General features: G+C 49.1%; 1 protein-coding gene across 2 annotated transcripts; it reads right to left on the bottom strand.

The window, feature by feature from the left end:
* GET1 (guided entry of tail-anchored proteins factor 1) lies at positions 1 to 16,828 on the bottom strand. 2 transcript variants are annotated; one of them, XM_047099852.1, is made up of 5 exons: positions 16,672 to 16,828; positions 7,275 to 7,440; positions 5,613 to 5,680; positions 3,115 to 3,229; positions 1 to 1,807 (listed from the first exon to the last, which is right to left on the bottom strand). In XM_047099852.1, exons 1-5 carry the CDS (start codon positions 16,771 to 16,773, stop codon positions 1,734 to 1,736), a joined length of 525 nt encoding a protein of 174 aa, XP_046955808.1. In that variant the 5' UTR covers positions 16,774 to 16,828; the 3' UTR covers positions 1 to 1,733. The 2 variants fall into 2 exon arrangements, with proteins under 2 accessions (XP_046955808.1, XP_046955809.1); XM_047099853.1 differs by lacking the exon at positions 1 to 1,807 and adding an exon at positions 2,952 to 3,029.
* Between the last annotated feature and the right edge of the window lie 568 nt (positions 16,829 to 17,396).

Below are 17,396 nucleotides of genomic sequence, written 5' to 3'. Positions count from 1 at the left end.
CGTGAATCCAGTACGATGTTTATTATCTATTTAAAAACAAACAGACTTTTAAAAAGCCTCGATGCTGTAAAACACGACGGCCGTGTAAACGTCCCTGACGTAACCTTCACAAACAAGTACTGCGTGCGGAACGGACACGGGCCCGGACTGCGCGTCTCCTCCTCCGGCCTCGGTGACAGCCGTCAAAATTCTTGAGTATTAAGCGGAAGATCAGATCATTAGGAGACGAGCAAGGGTCTTGTCAGAGAGACTGAACACGGACTAGTGATCCACGGGTGTCCCTGCGCACGCCGTGCCCGGCCACCGACGGCTCCGTACAACCTGCCTCCAGGCCTGCAGCTCGCTCAGCGCGGGCGGTAGGCACGCGGCCTCGAGGGCCTGGCCCCGGAGGCTCCCTGGTGCCCCCTCTTCGCCTCGGCAGGTGGGCCTCTCATCCTTTGTGGCCAAAACACCCCCTCGGATGCTTTCGCTAGAAATACTCCCGTGATGCCTGCTCCACGTCCTTTCTGAGAAAAGCTAAGTCAGCCCGGGGCTGGGAAGTCTGAAGGAACGAGAAGGGGAACCTGACCCCGACTCTGGAGACACGCACTAGAGCGTTCTGGCACTGTGTCTTTTCCCGGCACAACTGGTAGCTTCTCAGGTCATTAGGGGACTCGGGAATACAAATACTACCTTTTAAAAACCAGTGACAGGATTTAGTTTTAAGGTACAGTGGCCAACTGAGTTAACAGTCAAAGCCCTCTGTCACCTGTCATTTACAAGCTGGTCATAGCAAGTTAAGTAATCATAAGGAAGGAAAAGTCACACAAGCCCTTGCAAAACTTTTAATTATAAAAAAGTGTTTTACACGGAGAAACTAGACTCATCATGATCGTTTCACAGTGTGTACAAATACCAATCACTATGTTGTACTCATGAAACTAACACATTATGTGTCAATTATAATTCAAAAAAAAGAGCAACAGTAAAAAAGAAGTGTTTTTAAAAATGTATCCACTCAAATTAATTTAATCAGAATTCCCAGTTTAAGTTTGTTCCATTCTACAGAGCATAAATATTAAATGCTTAGAAAACAGACTTCATTTGAAATGCTTTAAATATAAAACATACAATTCAAGCATAAAACAATGCATTATGATCTCATGAATACATTACAAAACACAGTGATGAAAAATCAACAGCTTCAGATAAGTAGATAATACTATACAAAGCCTTGCCCAACACGTGACATTTCAACACAGGAAGGGAAAAAACACAAGCAATGTCAGTTAGTGTTACTCTTAGCAGTACTACACGAGATTCCAAATTCCACTGGCGGTATTAAAGTTAAATTGCTTTCTAATCTGGGTCAAGAATAGCACAAAGTCTTTAGAGTACTTAAGTTAGAAAACCGACTTCCCATTGGCAACATGACCTTTAAAATATGCCAACAGGGCAGACCCCGAGTCACAGCGTGTGGACACCCATGCCACACCCTTCTCCCGACAAACGTGCGGCTCTGCCGGCCGGCCAGGGCACTCGCCTGAGAGACCAGAGACCGGCCGTCTGGCTCAACGACAAGTGCACAAGATCAGGCCTCTCGTATCTCACATAAGATCCAAGAACAAACACATTCAACAAAAAAACCTAACCTGTGTGCTTCTGTTTCCTTTAAAAAAAAAAAGTATCAGGTTTTTAACCTATAAGGGAAAATCCACTGTTGACAAGCGTCTCAGCTGGACTCGTCTGGTCTCTCAGCTGAAAGGGTGCAGCACAATAGCCACGACTTTGTTACAGACTAAAATCCAACAGGTGATTCCAACACCACCTAGAAACCAAGAAATTCAACATCAGAGAGCATGCCAACGGTTCTGCCCATATTTCCGGCCTCTGCTACCTTTAATTTACCGGAATCCAACTCTTTCTCAGCAGTGCTAGGCTACGAAAAACTCAGACTGTGTCTCCTGGATTCAAACTCATCAGACCTGATTCACAGGCTGCCTCCTTCATTCAGTAAGAATCACACGAACTGGCAGTGATGCGAATTTCTTTCCTGCCAGAGAGGCGTGTTGTTATTTACGACATTAATAAATTAGAAAACCACCCTGTAAGACTATTTGTTTTTCCTTCTCAAAATACTGTTATAAACTAGGCCATGTCTACCCTTGCCGTTCGTGCCCAGGTGATGACGAAGCAATAGGAAAGCAGGCTGCAAGAGTGCCCGTGGCCCCCAAGATGCCGGGGCCTCGTGCTCTCCTGCTCAGCAGCCCTGAGAGCCCACCAGCAGTGCCCACAAGGCTGGGGGGGAGAAGAGGGGCAGAGGGAGAAGGATGCGGTGAAATTGGAATCTTTGGGAACAGTCATTCTTTTTCACTCAGTAAATTACTTCCAGCGTGATCACAAAACACAACCAAAGGCTGGCGGGCAAGGATGCACATTGCAGAATACAGATTGCATAACCAGACTACGACAGTAAAAAATTAGGACCTAAACAAATATCTTTAACAGAGAAGTTAATAAAGAGCAGTTTTTTGAAATTCCTTAAAAAGTCTACTGATACGGGAAAGGGTTTACAATATAAAGTAAAAGGGGATATAAAGTTACATGTACCAGACGACTTTAATTGTATAAAACAAATAGAAAACAAGACTGGAAAAACATACCACAAGGTTAAGAGAAGTTATCTATAGCCCATGAGATGGTTTTAAAATTGTTCTTTTATTTCTCATCATTAATGATATGTACTGCTTTTAACATCCCAAGGATGTTACCTTCCAAAAATAAAAGAACAGCCAATAGCAGTAAATGCTGGAGAAATGCCAAGCGTGAGGAACGAAGAGAGGTCACAGAATCTAGGGACTAGAGATGGGCGTTTCAATGAACAGGGTATCAAACTCAAGGAGTGGACCTCGATTCTGTAAGCAGACTGGACAGAGAACTCTAGCACTCCTACCGAACATGCCGGTGACGCTGGCCACGGCAGGTAACTTCTCTAGGCCTGTTTCTTCACCGCGAGCCTGCTGTGAGGCCCAGACACCAAGAACTGCTCACTAGTGAATGGATGAGGTGGGGGTTACTTCACCTCGTACCCCACATGTCCATATTCTTCCCCTGGGATTTCCAGAAAACTCTTACCTGCTACTCTGGTAGGAAATGCTACCAGGCGGTCTAGTGGAGTTATCCATTTACTCGGTACCACGGCCACAGGGACAGAGTAGTATTTCCAAATGAGCGACACCATCAGGGCAGCCTGCAAAGACACTGCCGGTGAGCAGACAACCTGCCAGTGACACAACCAATAACCAAGAAAGACGAGAAACACGCAAACATACTAAGGAAACTCTCCAAACCGATGGGTCAAGCCCTATCAATCAGTCCTCGCGGGAAACAGACCCAGATGCACAGCCACTAATTTCCGCTGGTGGCACCCTGAAATAGCGTCTAATTAGAGACTCGTCCACAGGACATTGGCACGCACTGCTGCCAAGTGGGGCAGCCTTCTATGAGCTGGCATTTTACTGTTTTAATATGAATAACAAATACGCACTACTAAATTAGCTGATAAATCAACCCGGGTCCCGCATAACGAAGGGGTTCTTTCCTCATGGAGCATCTCCTTTAAGTAGCCAGACTATGATAAACACACCTTATTAGTGACAAAAGTGATCTCACGCCTCTGTGATCCTTGGAAAGCCAGTCGATCTCTCACCCACACACGGTGCTGGCCTCTACGCGTGGAGGGAGCCCAGGGAGTCTACACAGTAGGCAGTGAAGCAGCATCCCTTCGGTTGTCCTCACCCATTTCGTGGCTTTGAATCAGCCACTCAAACGAGCGACCATAAAAGAGTGAATCTGGCTTGATTCCTGCCCTCGGGAAACCAGCCAGTGTCACAGTGACAATGCCTTGGGGTGAGTACTTAAATGTACCCAGACAACCTGGGCTGTGTGGGGCGGGCCCAAATCCCTTCCCCAGTGAGGACCACGTGTAGCGCCGAAACCCAGAGGTCACTGAAGGCAGCCGCTCGTGCGTGCGCAGCACATCCACGACCTCAGTGTATCGCAGCAGAAGCAGGGGTTCCGCAGGAACCTTCCAACCCCAGACAGGAAAGCTGGGAATCAATGTGCTGGACTTTAACGAGAACAGCAGCACCGCCCCCCCCCCCGGAGAGCGGGCAGTCACTTCTACGTCCACACACCACACAACAGCCAGCGACCCAAACTGGCACTCTCACAAAATACGCTCTCTAGGGGCGCCTGGGTGGCTCAGTCGGTTAAGCGTGGGACTTCGGCTCAGGTCATGATCTCACAGGTTGTGGGTTCGAGCCCCGTGTCGGTCTGTGCTGACTGCTCAGAGACTGGAGCCTGTTTCAGATTCTGTGTCTCCCTCTCTCTCTGCCCCTCCCCTGTTCATGCTCTGTCTCTCTCTGTCTCAAAAATAAATAAAACATTAAAAAAAAAATTAAAAACCAAAAACAAAAACAAAAAAAACCACTATCTAAATAAGCTTCTCTCCCTTCCCCACATGCTCCCCAAACTGCACTGGAATAAAGGCAGTAGGAAAGAGCTCCAGGGAAGCTACTTCAGCATTCATGTGCTGAAAACCTCAACGTCTCACAATTCCAACCGAGAAAGGCTTTCTCGGAGCCCTCGCGCACCGCTGGTGGGAACACAGCCGGTGCAGCCGCTGCGAAACAGTATGGAGGTTCCTCAAAACATGAAACACACAATTACCGTAGAATTCCATTAAACATAGAATTCCACTTCTGGGTATTTGCCCAAAGGAAACGAAAACACTAATTTGAAAAACTATACAGCCATCCTTATGTTTACTGCGGCATTACTTACATTAGCCAAGATACGGAAGCAAAATGTCCAGTGACAGATGAGTGGATAAAGAGGAGGTGGACACACACACACACTGGAATACTACTCAGCCATTAAAAAGGATGAGATCTTGGGGCGCCTGGGTGTCTCAGTCGGTTAAGCGTCCGACTCTTGGTTTCGTCTCAGGTCATGATTTCATGGTATTGTGAGTTCAAACCCCGTGTCAGACTCTGCGCTGGCGGCACAGAGCCCGCTAGGGATTCTGTGTCTCCCTCTCTCTCTGCCCCTCCCCCGCTCCTGCTGTCTCTGTCTCTCTCAAAATAAATAAACTTAAAAAAAAGAAAAATAAAAAGATGAGACCTTGCCATTTGCAACAACATGGACGAACCTAGAGAATACAGTGCTGTGTGAAATAAGTCAGACAGAGAAAGACAAATATCGTATCATTTTGCTCACATGTGGAATCTAAAAAAACAAGATGAATAAACACAAAAACTAGGACCTAAATAAATTTTTAAAAAAGCAGATGGCGAGCACCAAGTAACACAGAAAACGGTTGATTCATTATGCTGTACACCTGAAACTAACACTGTATGTCGTACTTCAGCTCAAAGAGAGAGAGAAAGGCTTTTTTCTAGTCTAACTTATAAATCCACAGTGCTCGGTTCCATGCTGGCAGGATGACGCAGCACAGCGGCCGAGAGTGGAAAAGCCTGAATTCTCACACCTGGACTCTGGGGGCTGCAGAGTTCTGGAGGACAGTCTGGTACCAATTTTAAGGACCCCAGGTGACACAATAGGGCACTTACTTGCAATACATAGAAGGCAACACTTATAACCCATTTTATCTTGGCCAATTGGGCTGTCCGAGCTTTCACTGAAAGGAAAACAAGGATGAAATCATTATTATCAGTCCTGAAAAATGAAGAAAATACTCAAAGTACACAGAAATGTCATTTTCATTTTATAAAATGTTTTCTAATTCAGTGTATTTAGAAATTATAAAGCAGGGGCGCCTGGGTGGCGCAGTCGGTTAAGCGTCCGACTTCAGCCAGGTCACGATCTCGCGGTCCGTGAGTTCGAGCCCCGCGTCAGGCTCTGGGCTGATGGCTCAGAGCCTGGAGCCTGGTTCCGATTCTGTGTCTCCCTCTCTCTCTGCCCCTCCCCCGTTCATGCTCTGTCTCTCTCTGTCCCAAGATAAATAAACGTTGAAAAAAAAAAAATTAAAAAAAAAAGAAATTATAAAGCAGACGGGTGCCTGGGTGGCTCAGTCAGTTAGACATCTGATTCTGGACTTCGGCTCAGGTCGTGATCTGGTGGCTCATGAGTTCGAGCCCCAAGTCAGGCTCAGTGCTGACAGCTCAGAGCCTGGAGCCTACCTCAGATCCTGTGTCTCCCTCTCTCTCTCTGCCCCTCCCCGACTTGTGTGTGTGCGTGCGCTCTCTCTCTCTCAAAAATAAACATTGAAAAAAAAAGAAAATATAAAACAGAATTTCTTAAAAGCCACACATTATGCCAGTCATTAAAAGAGAATCACACACAGGGGCGCCTGGGTGGCTCAGTCAGTTAAGCGGCCAACTTCGGCTCAGGTCATGATCTCACACGGTCAGTGAGTTCAAGCCCCGCATCGGGCTCTGTGCTGACAGCTCAGAGCCTGGAGCCTGTTTCAGATTCTGTGTCTCCCTCTCTCTGACCCTCCCCCATTCATGCTCTGTCTCTCTCTGTCTCAAAAATAAATAAACGTTAAAAAAAAATTTAAAAAAAAATTAAAAAAAAGAAATAGAATCACACACAGATTATAAGATTTGAAGCTTTAATTGTGAAAATGCTTAAAACTATCCATCTACATCAGAGATTCCTTTTATAGTGCACCTATCACTCACCAGGAGGACTAGATTTGCTCCCCAGGCCTCCCTGTCTACACAGCACACTAACCCAGAAGTGGAAACCTGGCTAGTCCTGGGCCTGGGTGGGCCCTTCCATATGTCTTACGAGCCATGGAGACAGCTCTCTCACCCAGCACATGGGTGAAAAACGTCTTCATCACAGGAGACTGCTAGGGGTGGTGGCAAAAGTAGCGGTGAACAAGACCAAACCCCGACCCTGAAGTCTATACTGGGGTAAGGACACTGCTGGGCATTTTTGAGAGTATTCACAAAAGCCCGTGGGAATCCAGGATGACATTTTTTCAGGCTTGTCTCAAAATGTATTGAATTTGAAAATGTCTACCTACAGAAAACGAAGAAAAACTCAGAAGATGTTAGTTGTTTCTGTGTTTAGGAAGCAAAGGTTCACAGGCAAGTAAGGAGAAAGTAATAATGATCACTGGGTTTCTTCCAGACAACCTAAAAGTTCCTTTCAACATTTAGAACATCGAAGAATCAAAACATATATTCTGCGAATCTTTATATAAAAACTTCCCTATTAATCAGCTCTCGTAAAGCTTTCCACACTACAACTTAAACCAGTACCGTGAGTTTTAAGCTTATCCGTCATCTTGTTGATCTTTCTCTCCAGCCTGGCATATCTGGCGAATTCGTCCATCATGTTGACGGTGGAGAGTTCTTGCTTCATACCCTGGATCTCCGCTCTCATCTGCGACTCCTGCTCGGCGTCCTTCTGCAGCACCCTGGACATCTGGCGGGGCGGACAGCGGGGATCAGCACCTCTCCACGGGGGTACACCTTCTCCCCCACCTCCTCCACCACTCCACTGAGGTCTCTTCCAGCGGGGCGGGATGCCCCTTACCTACATAGCCAGCCTCGGCTGCCTGGTCCTCCTGCCCCTACAACCACCACAAAGACAAAAACTCCCTCTGATGTGGACCATTATTCACATTATACGTTTCCTTTTGCAGATATGCTCATGGATCGCTCTGGTACAAATGGATGTATCTTTCACTCTAACCACAAAACTGTGATTACAGAATGAAAACGAATTCCAGTTGCCACTCGGTTGACAAGGAGCACACATCCTCTTAGGTAGGCAGAGGAAGGTGGGCGTAGGGGGCCAGTGAGGAGGGCGTGGCCCAGCAGGAGGAGGGCACTCCCACAGAGGGGCACCTTGGCAAGGGGGTCAGAGCCAAGCACAGTGCTACAGGGGTCTCCAAGAAAGGGCGGCCTGGCATTAGAGTGAGCGCAGGAGTCATACAGGATACTGGCTGGGAGCACCCAGCCAAACACAGAGACAGAGCCCAAGAGGGGCTGGCCGGCATGGGGGATGGGGGGAGCAGGCATTGAGGGGGGCAGGCACGGGGTCAGGGGAGCAGGCATGGGGGGCAGGCATGGGGGAGGGGGGAGGAGTAGGCATGGGGGAGCAGGCACAGGGGTGAGGGGGAGCACAGGCACGGGGGAGGGGAGGGGGAGCAGGCCTGGGGGATGGGGGGGCAGGCACAGGGGCTGAGGGGGAGTAGGCATGGGGGACAGGCATGGGGGGTGGGGGGGAGCAGGCAGCAGTGAGGATGGGAGTTACAAAGCCTTAATCAAATACAGCAGACATAATGAAAATAATGGGAGCCAGTTTTCTGACTGTCAGAAAAGGGGATTAGAAATATGGATCTGGAAAAGAATACAATGAATCCTGCAGTGTTGAATTAGAATTGGAGGCATATGGGTGTGAACTTGCGATTTTCCACAGATGGAGAACTATAGATGTAAAGGTTTGTGAAGGGGCACCTCCGACAGCCAGGCCCCCATCGCTCACATGCACCGTCCCCAGATACCTGCGCACGCACACACACAACTGCAGGGTCACTCGCTCCCACCCCAGGACCAGGGAGCAGTGGCCACCAGGTGGCGCTGGGCAGCGGCCAGGACAAGTACAGATCCCCTGACAGCAAGGGTGGAGTGAGACCCACCCACAGCGCAGGTCTGGGGCGGGGAAGGACTGAGAAACCCTGGAGCACCCACCCCAAGCGGAGAGTGAACACCCCTAACTCAAAGTCCACAGCGCCAGAAGACCTGCAATGAGAACACAGCATCCCTTCTGCGACATCAGACAAGGATGTTCCAAGAAGGCCATTGTGCGAACTCACTGCCCTTGCCCTATTCAGAAATGTCAGCCCTGCAAGTCCAGGAAAGACCGAGAATCCTCCCAGACTGAAGAGGCGTGACAAGTATGTGCAACGCATGGTACTGACCAGGGTCCTCTTGCTGCAAAGGACCTCACTTGGGAGGAGGGAAAACAGGAACGAGAGATCAGGAAGGTCCCTGATGGTTGTGTTGTGGACAAGCCACCTGTTTATACACTGGTGCATCCAGGAATGCAGGGGCGCAGGTTGACAGCTTAATTTCAAATGTTTCAGGAAACAATATTGGTTCCTTGCACTGTATGCGTAACTTTCCTGCATGTTTGTTTCAAAATGTTTAAAAGTTTGATTAAAAAAAAAGATGAGGGGGGCGCCTGGGTGGCGCAGTCGGTTAAGCGTCCGACTTCAGCCAGGTCACGATCTCGCGGTCCGGGAGTTCGAGCCCCGCGTCGGGCTCTGGGCTGATGGCTCAGAGCCTGGAGCCTGTTTCCGACTCTGTGTCTCCCTCTCTCTCTGCCCCTCCCCCGTTCATGCTCTGTCTCTCTCTGTCCCAAAATAAATAAACGTTGAAAAAAAAAAATTAAAAAAAAAAAAAAAAAAGATGAGGGGCACCTGGGTGGCTCAGTCGGCTGAGCCTCCGACTTCGGCTCAGGTCATGATCTCACAGCTTGTGAGCCCCGCGTTGGGCTCTGTGCTGACAGCTCGGGAGCCTGGATCCTGCTTTGGATTCTGTGTGCCTCTCTCGCTCTGCTCCTCCCCTGCTCGTGCTCGCTCACTCGCTCTCTCTCTCAAGAATAAATAAAACATTAAAAAAATATATTTTTTTTCTTAAAGACTAAAGAGGAGCACCCGGATGGCTCAGTCTGTTAAGCATCCAACTCTTGATTTTGGCTCAGGTCACAATCTCATGGTTGGTAAGTTGGAGCCCCTCATCAGGCTCTGCTCTGACAACACAGAGCCTTGTTGGGATTCCCTCTCTCTCCTGGTCTCTGCCCCTCCCCTGCTGGCATTGTCTGTCTCAAAATAAATAAATAAACTTAAAAAAAAAAAAAAAGAAAGAAGATAACGTATGACGTGTACTGGCACATAGCACGCGCACAATGAGTCGGTCCCTCCGGCTTAGGCTCCCCTCTGCACAACAGGGCAACTCTTCAGAAAGAGACCAGGAAGCCATGTCCCCGTCACGGGTCTCCCCTGGCGCCCACGCAAGTGCCAGGTCCTGGGACCCCCTCTGAGGTGGCAACCTCAGGTGCCTGCGCAATGAAGTCCTTCTCGTGGGGACACGAGAGGTCTCTCAAGGGCACCTGCACAAAGCAGTGTGTTTGCTACCACACATCTTCCTGCAGGCCTCATGCCAAGAGTAGCTCTGTCTTCACCCCCTCTGCCCTCGCCTGGCCCCTACCCAACCCCCTAACTAAAGGACAGATATACTCCAACCTGATCCACTCTGGAGATGAAAATAGGACAAATTTTCTTAAGAAAGTCACAGAATCCTCTTTAAGAGCAAAGAGTCTATGGATGTTTAAACTTAACACATCAAGAAATGGGCAAGAAGTAGATTTTTTGAGTGAAAGAGATCCTATCTTGATTGTGATGGTGGTTATCCTACTGAATAAGGGCACAAACTCATCAAATTGCCCACCTACCTAGAAAACGTCAATTTCACTAAATGCAAATTACACATCAATAAACCTCGCTTTTAAAACTAGATTTTCAAGGGGCGCCTGGGTGGCTCAGTTGGTTGGGCGTCCCACTTTGGCTCAGGTCATGATCTCGTGGTTTGTGGGTTCAAGCCCCGCGTCGGGCTCTGTGCTGTCGGTTCAGAGCCCGGAGCCTGTTTCGGATTCTGTGTCTCCCTCTCTCTCTGCCCCTCCCCTGCTCACGCTGCCTCTTTCTATCTCTCAAAAAATGAATAAACGTTAAAAAAAAAATTTTTTTTTAAACTAGATTTTCAAGAGAAGAAACAGAAGCACAAACACATTACTTAGCAGTATACAGAACACACAAGAAAATTACAAACCGAGAAGGCCAAAGGTGTTTACTCAACACTCGGTGAGCGAGGGTGGGAAAATGAGCTTGGGGAGAAGTGAAGAGTTTTGTGGTTAAATTAGACAACTGCAGTGCTTGGGGGGGGGAAACGGATAAATGACATCTGCAAGTATACAGAACTATTCGAAAGTGTTTAAATTTGCAAATATGTACCCACATTAATCCAAGACCTCCCTATAAGTGACAACTAAAACATTCTAGAATTATGAATTGAATTGTAACACTTAATGAGATTTGAATGTAAAGGTTTTGAATATTAACGTTTAAAACAAAAATAAACCCCTGTCCTCCTTATGTACTCAAAAGCACCTTCCAGGACATTAAACCTCCCACTTGACAGAAACAGATAGGCTGTGTGGGGTACAGCTTTTGAAAGACCTGGAGATGGGTCTACAAAGCATTCTCAAGCAGAAAATGAGTTATTAAGATGACAGGCAGTAGGAGAATCTTGGGAGAAGACGAGGATAGAACCGATCCTTCTCGTCACCCTGGTGCCCCAGACGCTGGCCGCCAGCCTGCATGAGCTCAGTGTCCTACCAGACTCACCCTCAGGTCCTGTCCAAGTTCCACACTCCCTTCCCAACAGACAAAATGCTAGGGCTTGAACTTGGGGTCACACCGGGTTAGACTGAAACCCCACTCTACCACTCAATGGCTGGCACCTTCCTCCCTGGACCAGACCCATCTGAAAATTAATCAATGCATAATGCCATTTAAGTCCCAAAGGCTCATCCCTCCTGGAACACAGGAGGCACAGGGGGAATGACATGCTGGGGTTGCCCGCTCAGATGTGTCCCTAATACAGGCGACACACTCCTCATCCTGAGAAGGGACCAAGGCCCCTTCTGCGGACCCAAAACAGCCCAACGTGCCACGCCCGGCGGGTCAGCGCTCTCCAGTCGGGAGCCCTCCTCACAGCACAGGTCCCCCGCACGTGGACGACCCCATTCACAAGGCCGCACCTGCGCACCCAACCCCCAGCGCCCCCACAACTACTACTTGGGGGTCATCCTCACGCCTGGCCTGCAACAGGAACTCACTAGGTGACCATGCTCCTTGGAAAGGGAGAGGAGGGTCCCAGGAAGGCACCTACAGTGGCAGGTCCTGCAGTGTCTGCCCCTCGTCTCAGTGGCCTGGGCCCCTATAGGGAAACGGAGGCGGCCACTTTTTAAAGCAGAAAATGAAGGCAATTCCAAAATCATCAAGTATAAAAATGGCAGTCGGCCCCACAAACCAAGTCCCAGGGGGACAGCCTGCGCTGTGCCCGCGTCTAGGGTCAGCAAAGCGAGGACCCGTGAAGGAGGGGCTGCTCACGCCAGCGCTGAGCCCACCCTCGGCCGCGTCAATCCTGGGGCGTCTGCGCAGTGCGCCTCCCTACACCCCGCCCTCTGCCGCGTCAGTCCTGGGGCGCCTGCGCACTGCACCTCCCTACACCCCGCCCCTCACCGTCGTTCCCGCGGCGCTTGCGCAGTGCACGCAGCTCGCTGGGACGTTCACTCGGCCCAATGCCCTCGTCAGGCTTGAGGCGCCTGCGCAGCGCGCCTCCCTACACCCGCGCAGAGTGGGCGCTCGAGGGGGCATCTTTGTCCACCTGTTCCTCTGCCTTTGGCTGAAAAAGTCCTGGATCGCCTACTATAGGAACTAGGCTCTGTCATCCATACGTCCTGTGACCAGCTTGAAGACGAGAAAGAACTCTGAGGAAATGCCAGCCAAGTCAACACCAGGGACTGGGTATCCTCATCCAGGCCCCTCCGCCGCCCCAGTATTGAGCTGAGATCCCCTGCCAGGACCTGGCCAGGCTTTGCTAGGCAGGGGACTTGTGATACTTAAGAGATTATAGGGCCTCAACCAGCCTACCCGACTAATGGGACGGCGTGCCCCTCCTCTGCTTCTGGCTGGGTGGGAAATGCTTCCGAAACACTGTAGGGAAGGCTATAATTGGAAGTACGAGGATATGGCCCATTCCCAATTAAGCTTTCTGATTCTCCTCGGGAGGGCCTATAATGGGCAGCCTCTAAGTGTCGTGAAAGAACAGCATTTTACCCGACCCAGGACCAAAGCATGCCTTACAGCGTTACACTGACCCTCGCCACAAACCCAGCCACCAGGCTGTACAATCTCTTCATTACTCTTCTCTGTTCTGAACACCAAAAATAAGGGCTGTACTCTGATGGGATAACTATACATCATTCTTTGAGCCTGGCTCACAACCCTGGCAAATAGCGCTACAACCAAGGGGAAACGGATTTAAGAAAGCTAACTGGATTGAGGTTAGAGAGGCTGTACTTCCTGTGGGAAGTGGCACAGAATGTGAACACAAGTCCAAAGGCAAACCCAGGGCTCTTTCATCTAAACGATGAACATCCACGGGTGCAAGCCCCAGGCACAACTAGACTGCAGCGATAACCTTTAGTGAGTGTGCGATAGCTGCAGAGCACGAGTTTGGTGGAAGCTTAGGTAAGGAGCCTGAGATGATGACAGATCTTCCTTATAGCTGCTGCCACACCCGAAACAAACACTCCTCTTTCCCCCTCTACTAATGGGAAATTATGAACGATTCATAGAGGAACACAAAACCAACACAGCCTCTTTGAGCAATTTAGGTTGGTTTCATATGGCTCCCACGAGAGATGAAATGGGATGGGGTACATAAGAATCCAGGTGATACTCCAAGAAAGATGGGCAAGCAACCCCCAGAATGGAAGAAAATATGTACAAATCATATACCTAATAAGTAGTTTAATCCACAATACACAAACAGCTCCTCACTCAACAAAAAACCAAATGAACAAAAAAAAAAAAAACAAACAAAAAACCATTCACTCCCTGCTGTGGGCCTACAGAGGATGCCCTTCCCTTAGGGACAGCTGCATTAAAACGGGGAACAGGGGCGCCTGGGTGGCTCAGTCAGTTAAGCGTCCGACTTGGGCTCAGGTCATGATCTCACAGCTCGTGAGTTTGAGCCCCATGTCGGGCTCTGTGCTGACAGCTCGGAGCCTGGAGCCTGCTTCGGATTCTGTGTCTCCCTCTCTCTCTGCCCCTCCCTGCCTCACGCTCTTTCTCAAAAATAAATAAACATTAAAATACATACATATATATTTAAAGGGGACAAAGGACTTGAATTGACATTTCTCCAAAGAAGGTATACAGATGGCCAATAAGCATATAAAATGATGTTCAACATCACTAATCATTAGGAAAATGCAAATCAAAACCACAGTCAGATGCCCCCTCACATCCATTGAGGATGGCTATTATAAAAACAAAACAGAAAATAGCAAGTGTTGGAAACTGTGGAGAAATTAGAACCGTGTACATTGATGGTGACGATGCAAAATGGTGCAGCTGCTATGGAAAACAGTTTGGCAGTTTCTCAGAAAATTGAAAATAGAATTACCACATGATCCAGAAATTCCACTTCTGGGTATTTACCCAAAAGTACTGAAAGCAGAGACTCTAACAGGTATTTGTACACCAATGTTCCAGCAGCATTATTCACAAGGGCCAAAAGGTAGAGACAACCCAAATGTCCATCAAAAGATGAATGATAGGGGCGCCTGGGTGGCTCAGTCGGTTAAGCGGCCGACTTCGGCTCAGGTCATGATCTCGCAGTCCGTGGGTTCGAGCCCCGCGTCAGACTCTGTGCTGACAGCTCAGAGCCTGGAGCCTGTTTCAGATTCTGTGTCTCCCTCTCTCTAACCCTCCCCCATTCATGCTCTGCTTCTCTCTGTCTCAAAAATAAATAAACGTTAAAAAAAAAAAAAAGATGAATGGATAACCAAAATGTGGTCTATACATACAATGAAATATTATTCGGCCTTAAAAAGGAAAGAAGGTAATCCTAGCACATGCTGCAACACAGAGAGCCTTAGAGACATTATGCTGAATGAAATAAGCCAGGCATAAAAGGGAAAATATTGCATGATTTCACCTACATGAGATAACCACAGTGGCCAAATTCATAGAGACAGAAAGTAGAACTGTGGTTGCCAGGGCCAAGGTGACAGAGGACAGGGACTTACTGTTGAATGGACAGAGTTTCAGTTTAGGAGGATGGAAAAATTCTAGATGGATAGTGGTGATGGTTGCACAACAATGTGGATTACTTCATGCCACCGAACTACACACCTAAAAATGATAAAATGGTAAATTTTATGTTATGTGTACTGTACCACAATTTTTTATTTAAAAGGAAAAAGGGGCGCCTGGGTGGCTCAGTCGGTTGAGGTCCAACTTCGGCTGAGGTCGTGATCTCACAGTTCGTGAATTTGAGCCCCACATCGGGCTCTGTGCTGACAGCTCAGAGCCTGGAGCCTGCTTCAGATTCTGTCTCCGTGTCTGTCTCTCTCTCTCTGCCACTCCCCTGCTCCCCAAGTGTCTCTCTCTCTCTCTAATATAAACATTAAAAAAAAAAAGAGAGAGATGGGCAGAGGCCAGCTCTTCAAGGGTCTTTTATGCAATGCTAAGTACTTGGGACATCATCTTAAAGACTAGGTAGCTTCAGGATAGATTCTGAAGGGAGGTTGGGGGGTTAGAGAGAATTCTGTATGCCTTAGGACAATGCAGGTAGTAAAGTCCTGGCACAGAGTTTTACACAAAACAGGCACTCAGTGAATGCTGGTAGAATAAAGAAAGAAAGTAGAAATCCTGCCTAGTCTTCAATTCCACCCCCACGCCCCGATACACACACACACACACACACACACACGCACACGCGCACACACACACACACACACACACACACCACCACCAATTTAAATCAGCACAGAAATGCGTTTCCGGCAATAATGCTCCAATGCTCGCACCCAGTCTCTGAGCTCTGTCAGACAGTCCCTCACTCCCGCTGTGGACATAAAGAGGGCGCCCTTCCCCAGGAAACAGCTCCCTGTTTCCCACACACACCTGACATCAAATTTGCCACCAAACCTCTCTTCGGGCTCCAACAGGCAGAGGGACAAAACTAGGAGAATCACAAACCAAGATCACTCTCCACCCCCGCAGTCCCGAACCGGATGACACAGTGCAACCCCTTGACCCTCTGTGTCAGACTCCTCCTCTGCTAGTAAAAGGAGACGGGATGACATTCATATCTTACAGCAGCCGTGACGACTGGACCCGAGGTTATGCACTCATGCCTACGCAAAACGCACGGCGGAGAGCTGCATTCCAGTGCCCTTTGCTCCCTCGAATACAGGAAGCATCACACAGTGCCGAGATTCTGTCTACACTGCCTCTCACCCCAAGAACGGGGGCTGCTGCACCCTGAGATCCTTCCATATGGGACCTGGCAGAGCTGGCGCTCTGGCACTACATGCACGAAAGGGCCAGGGCCTCCAGGCACTGGACCCCCAGCAGCCAGGCTGCTGGATGCCTCCAGGGACCGGGGGTTAACGGAACTAAGTGTGGCTGGCAGAGGGGCACTGAGAACTCCCAGTCTGAGGGCTGCTGCCACGTAAAAACGTGGCCAGGTGTTACCAGGTCATTCTTTTTTTTCTCCCCGAGAATCCAGATATCCGGATTTGGGAGTAAAGCCTTGCAACTTTTAGACGCTAACAACGGAAGGAAGGGAGGAAGGGAGGAAGGGAGGAAGGGAGGAAGGGAGGAGGGAAGGAAGGAAGGAAGGAAGGAAGGAAGGAAGGAAGGAAAAAAGAAAAACCTTAAGGCGAACAGCCCAACCAAGACGCTTCTCCGGCCCTCACGCGGTTGGTCTGAGTCCCATGTGTCTACACCGGGCTCGCCGGGGACAGCGGCGGAGACCCACCGGCCCCCTGGAAGGCCAGACAGTCACTTACGAAGGAGGAGAAGGACGGGAGGAGAATCCTGAGGACATTGCACCCAAACACGAAGCTGAGCACCAGCAGCCACGCCCAGCGGTCGGCCTCCGCCGCGCTCATCCCGGGATCTCCTAGAGCTGCCGGCTCGGCTAAGGTAACTCCATGGGGACCACGCCGGCGCCCACGCCCTCGCGGGCGCCTGCGCAATGAAACGCAGCGACCGCTGAGGCGCGCCGCCGCGCCTGCGCACTGCGCCGCACTTGGCGGGGAGGCGGAGTCATCTTTTCTTCTTGGTCCCGGCGAACGCTTTGCAGCATGCTTCTTGGCCTTTCGGGCTTCCGTAGTTTTCCTGCACCCTCCCTACCGTGTCCTGGCTGCAGTTTTACCGGTTCTGGTGATTTGACTGCTCCCGTCTCTAATTTTGTTGTCGCTGCGAACCACTTACGTAACGAGTACTTTCTTTAAATTGACTCGCTTTTATTCCTAGATAAATTTATTTTAAAATAAGCCTTTCCGTAAATGGAAAACTATCGTAATTGTAGTAGCAAGTGACTAAAAAGAAAGGTTTCGTAGTTATATGTAAAATGCCTTGAGTTTACATTTCAAAACAAAACAATGAAATCTAAACAATTTACAAAGCTGCATACCTAAAAAATGAGTTTTAATCGGAAGGTACTGCTTACAGTCAGCCCGTAATAACGTTAAGTTTAGGTGAAGATGAGGTTTTACTGCAAAATAATCCC

Source organism: Lynx rufus, unplaced genomic scaffold (genome assembly GCF_022079265.1).
Source record: "Lynx rufus isolate CCGP_SWC_20201006 ecotype Redwood Valley unplaced genomic scaffold, mLynRuf1.p SCAF_5, whole genome shotgun sequence".
In the NCBI taxonomy this organism is placed as follows: domain Eukaryota; kingdom Metazoa; phylum Chordata; class Mammalia; order Carnivora; family Felidae; genus Lynx; species Lynx rufus.
This window is presented reverse-complemented; position numbering and strand designations above follow the sequence as displayed.

What these genes read in the sequence shown, in the direction of transcription:
- GET1 (XM_047099852.1), bottom strand. Translation starts at nt 16,773, where the DNA reads ATGAGCGCGGCGGAGGCCGACCGCTGGGCGTGGCTGCTGGTGCTCAGC. An exon ending in TCCCGTCCTTCTCCTCCTTC is followed by an intron (nt 7,441 to 16,671) that starts GTAAGTGACTGT and finishes CCGCCCCGCCAG; the next exon opens with ATGTCCAGGGTGCTGCAGAA. An exon ending in GGATAAGCTTAAAACTCACG is followed by an intron (nt 5,681 to 7,274) that starts GTACTGGTTTAA and finishes TTTTCCTTTCAG; the next exon opens with TGAAAGCTCGGACAGCCCAA.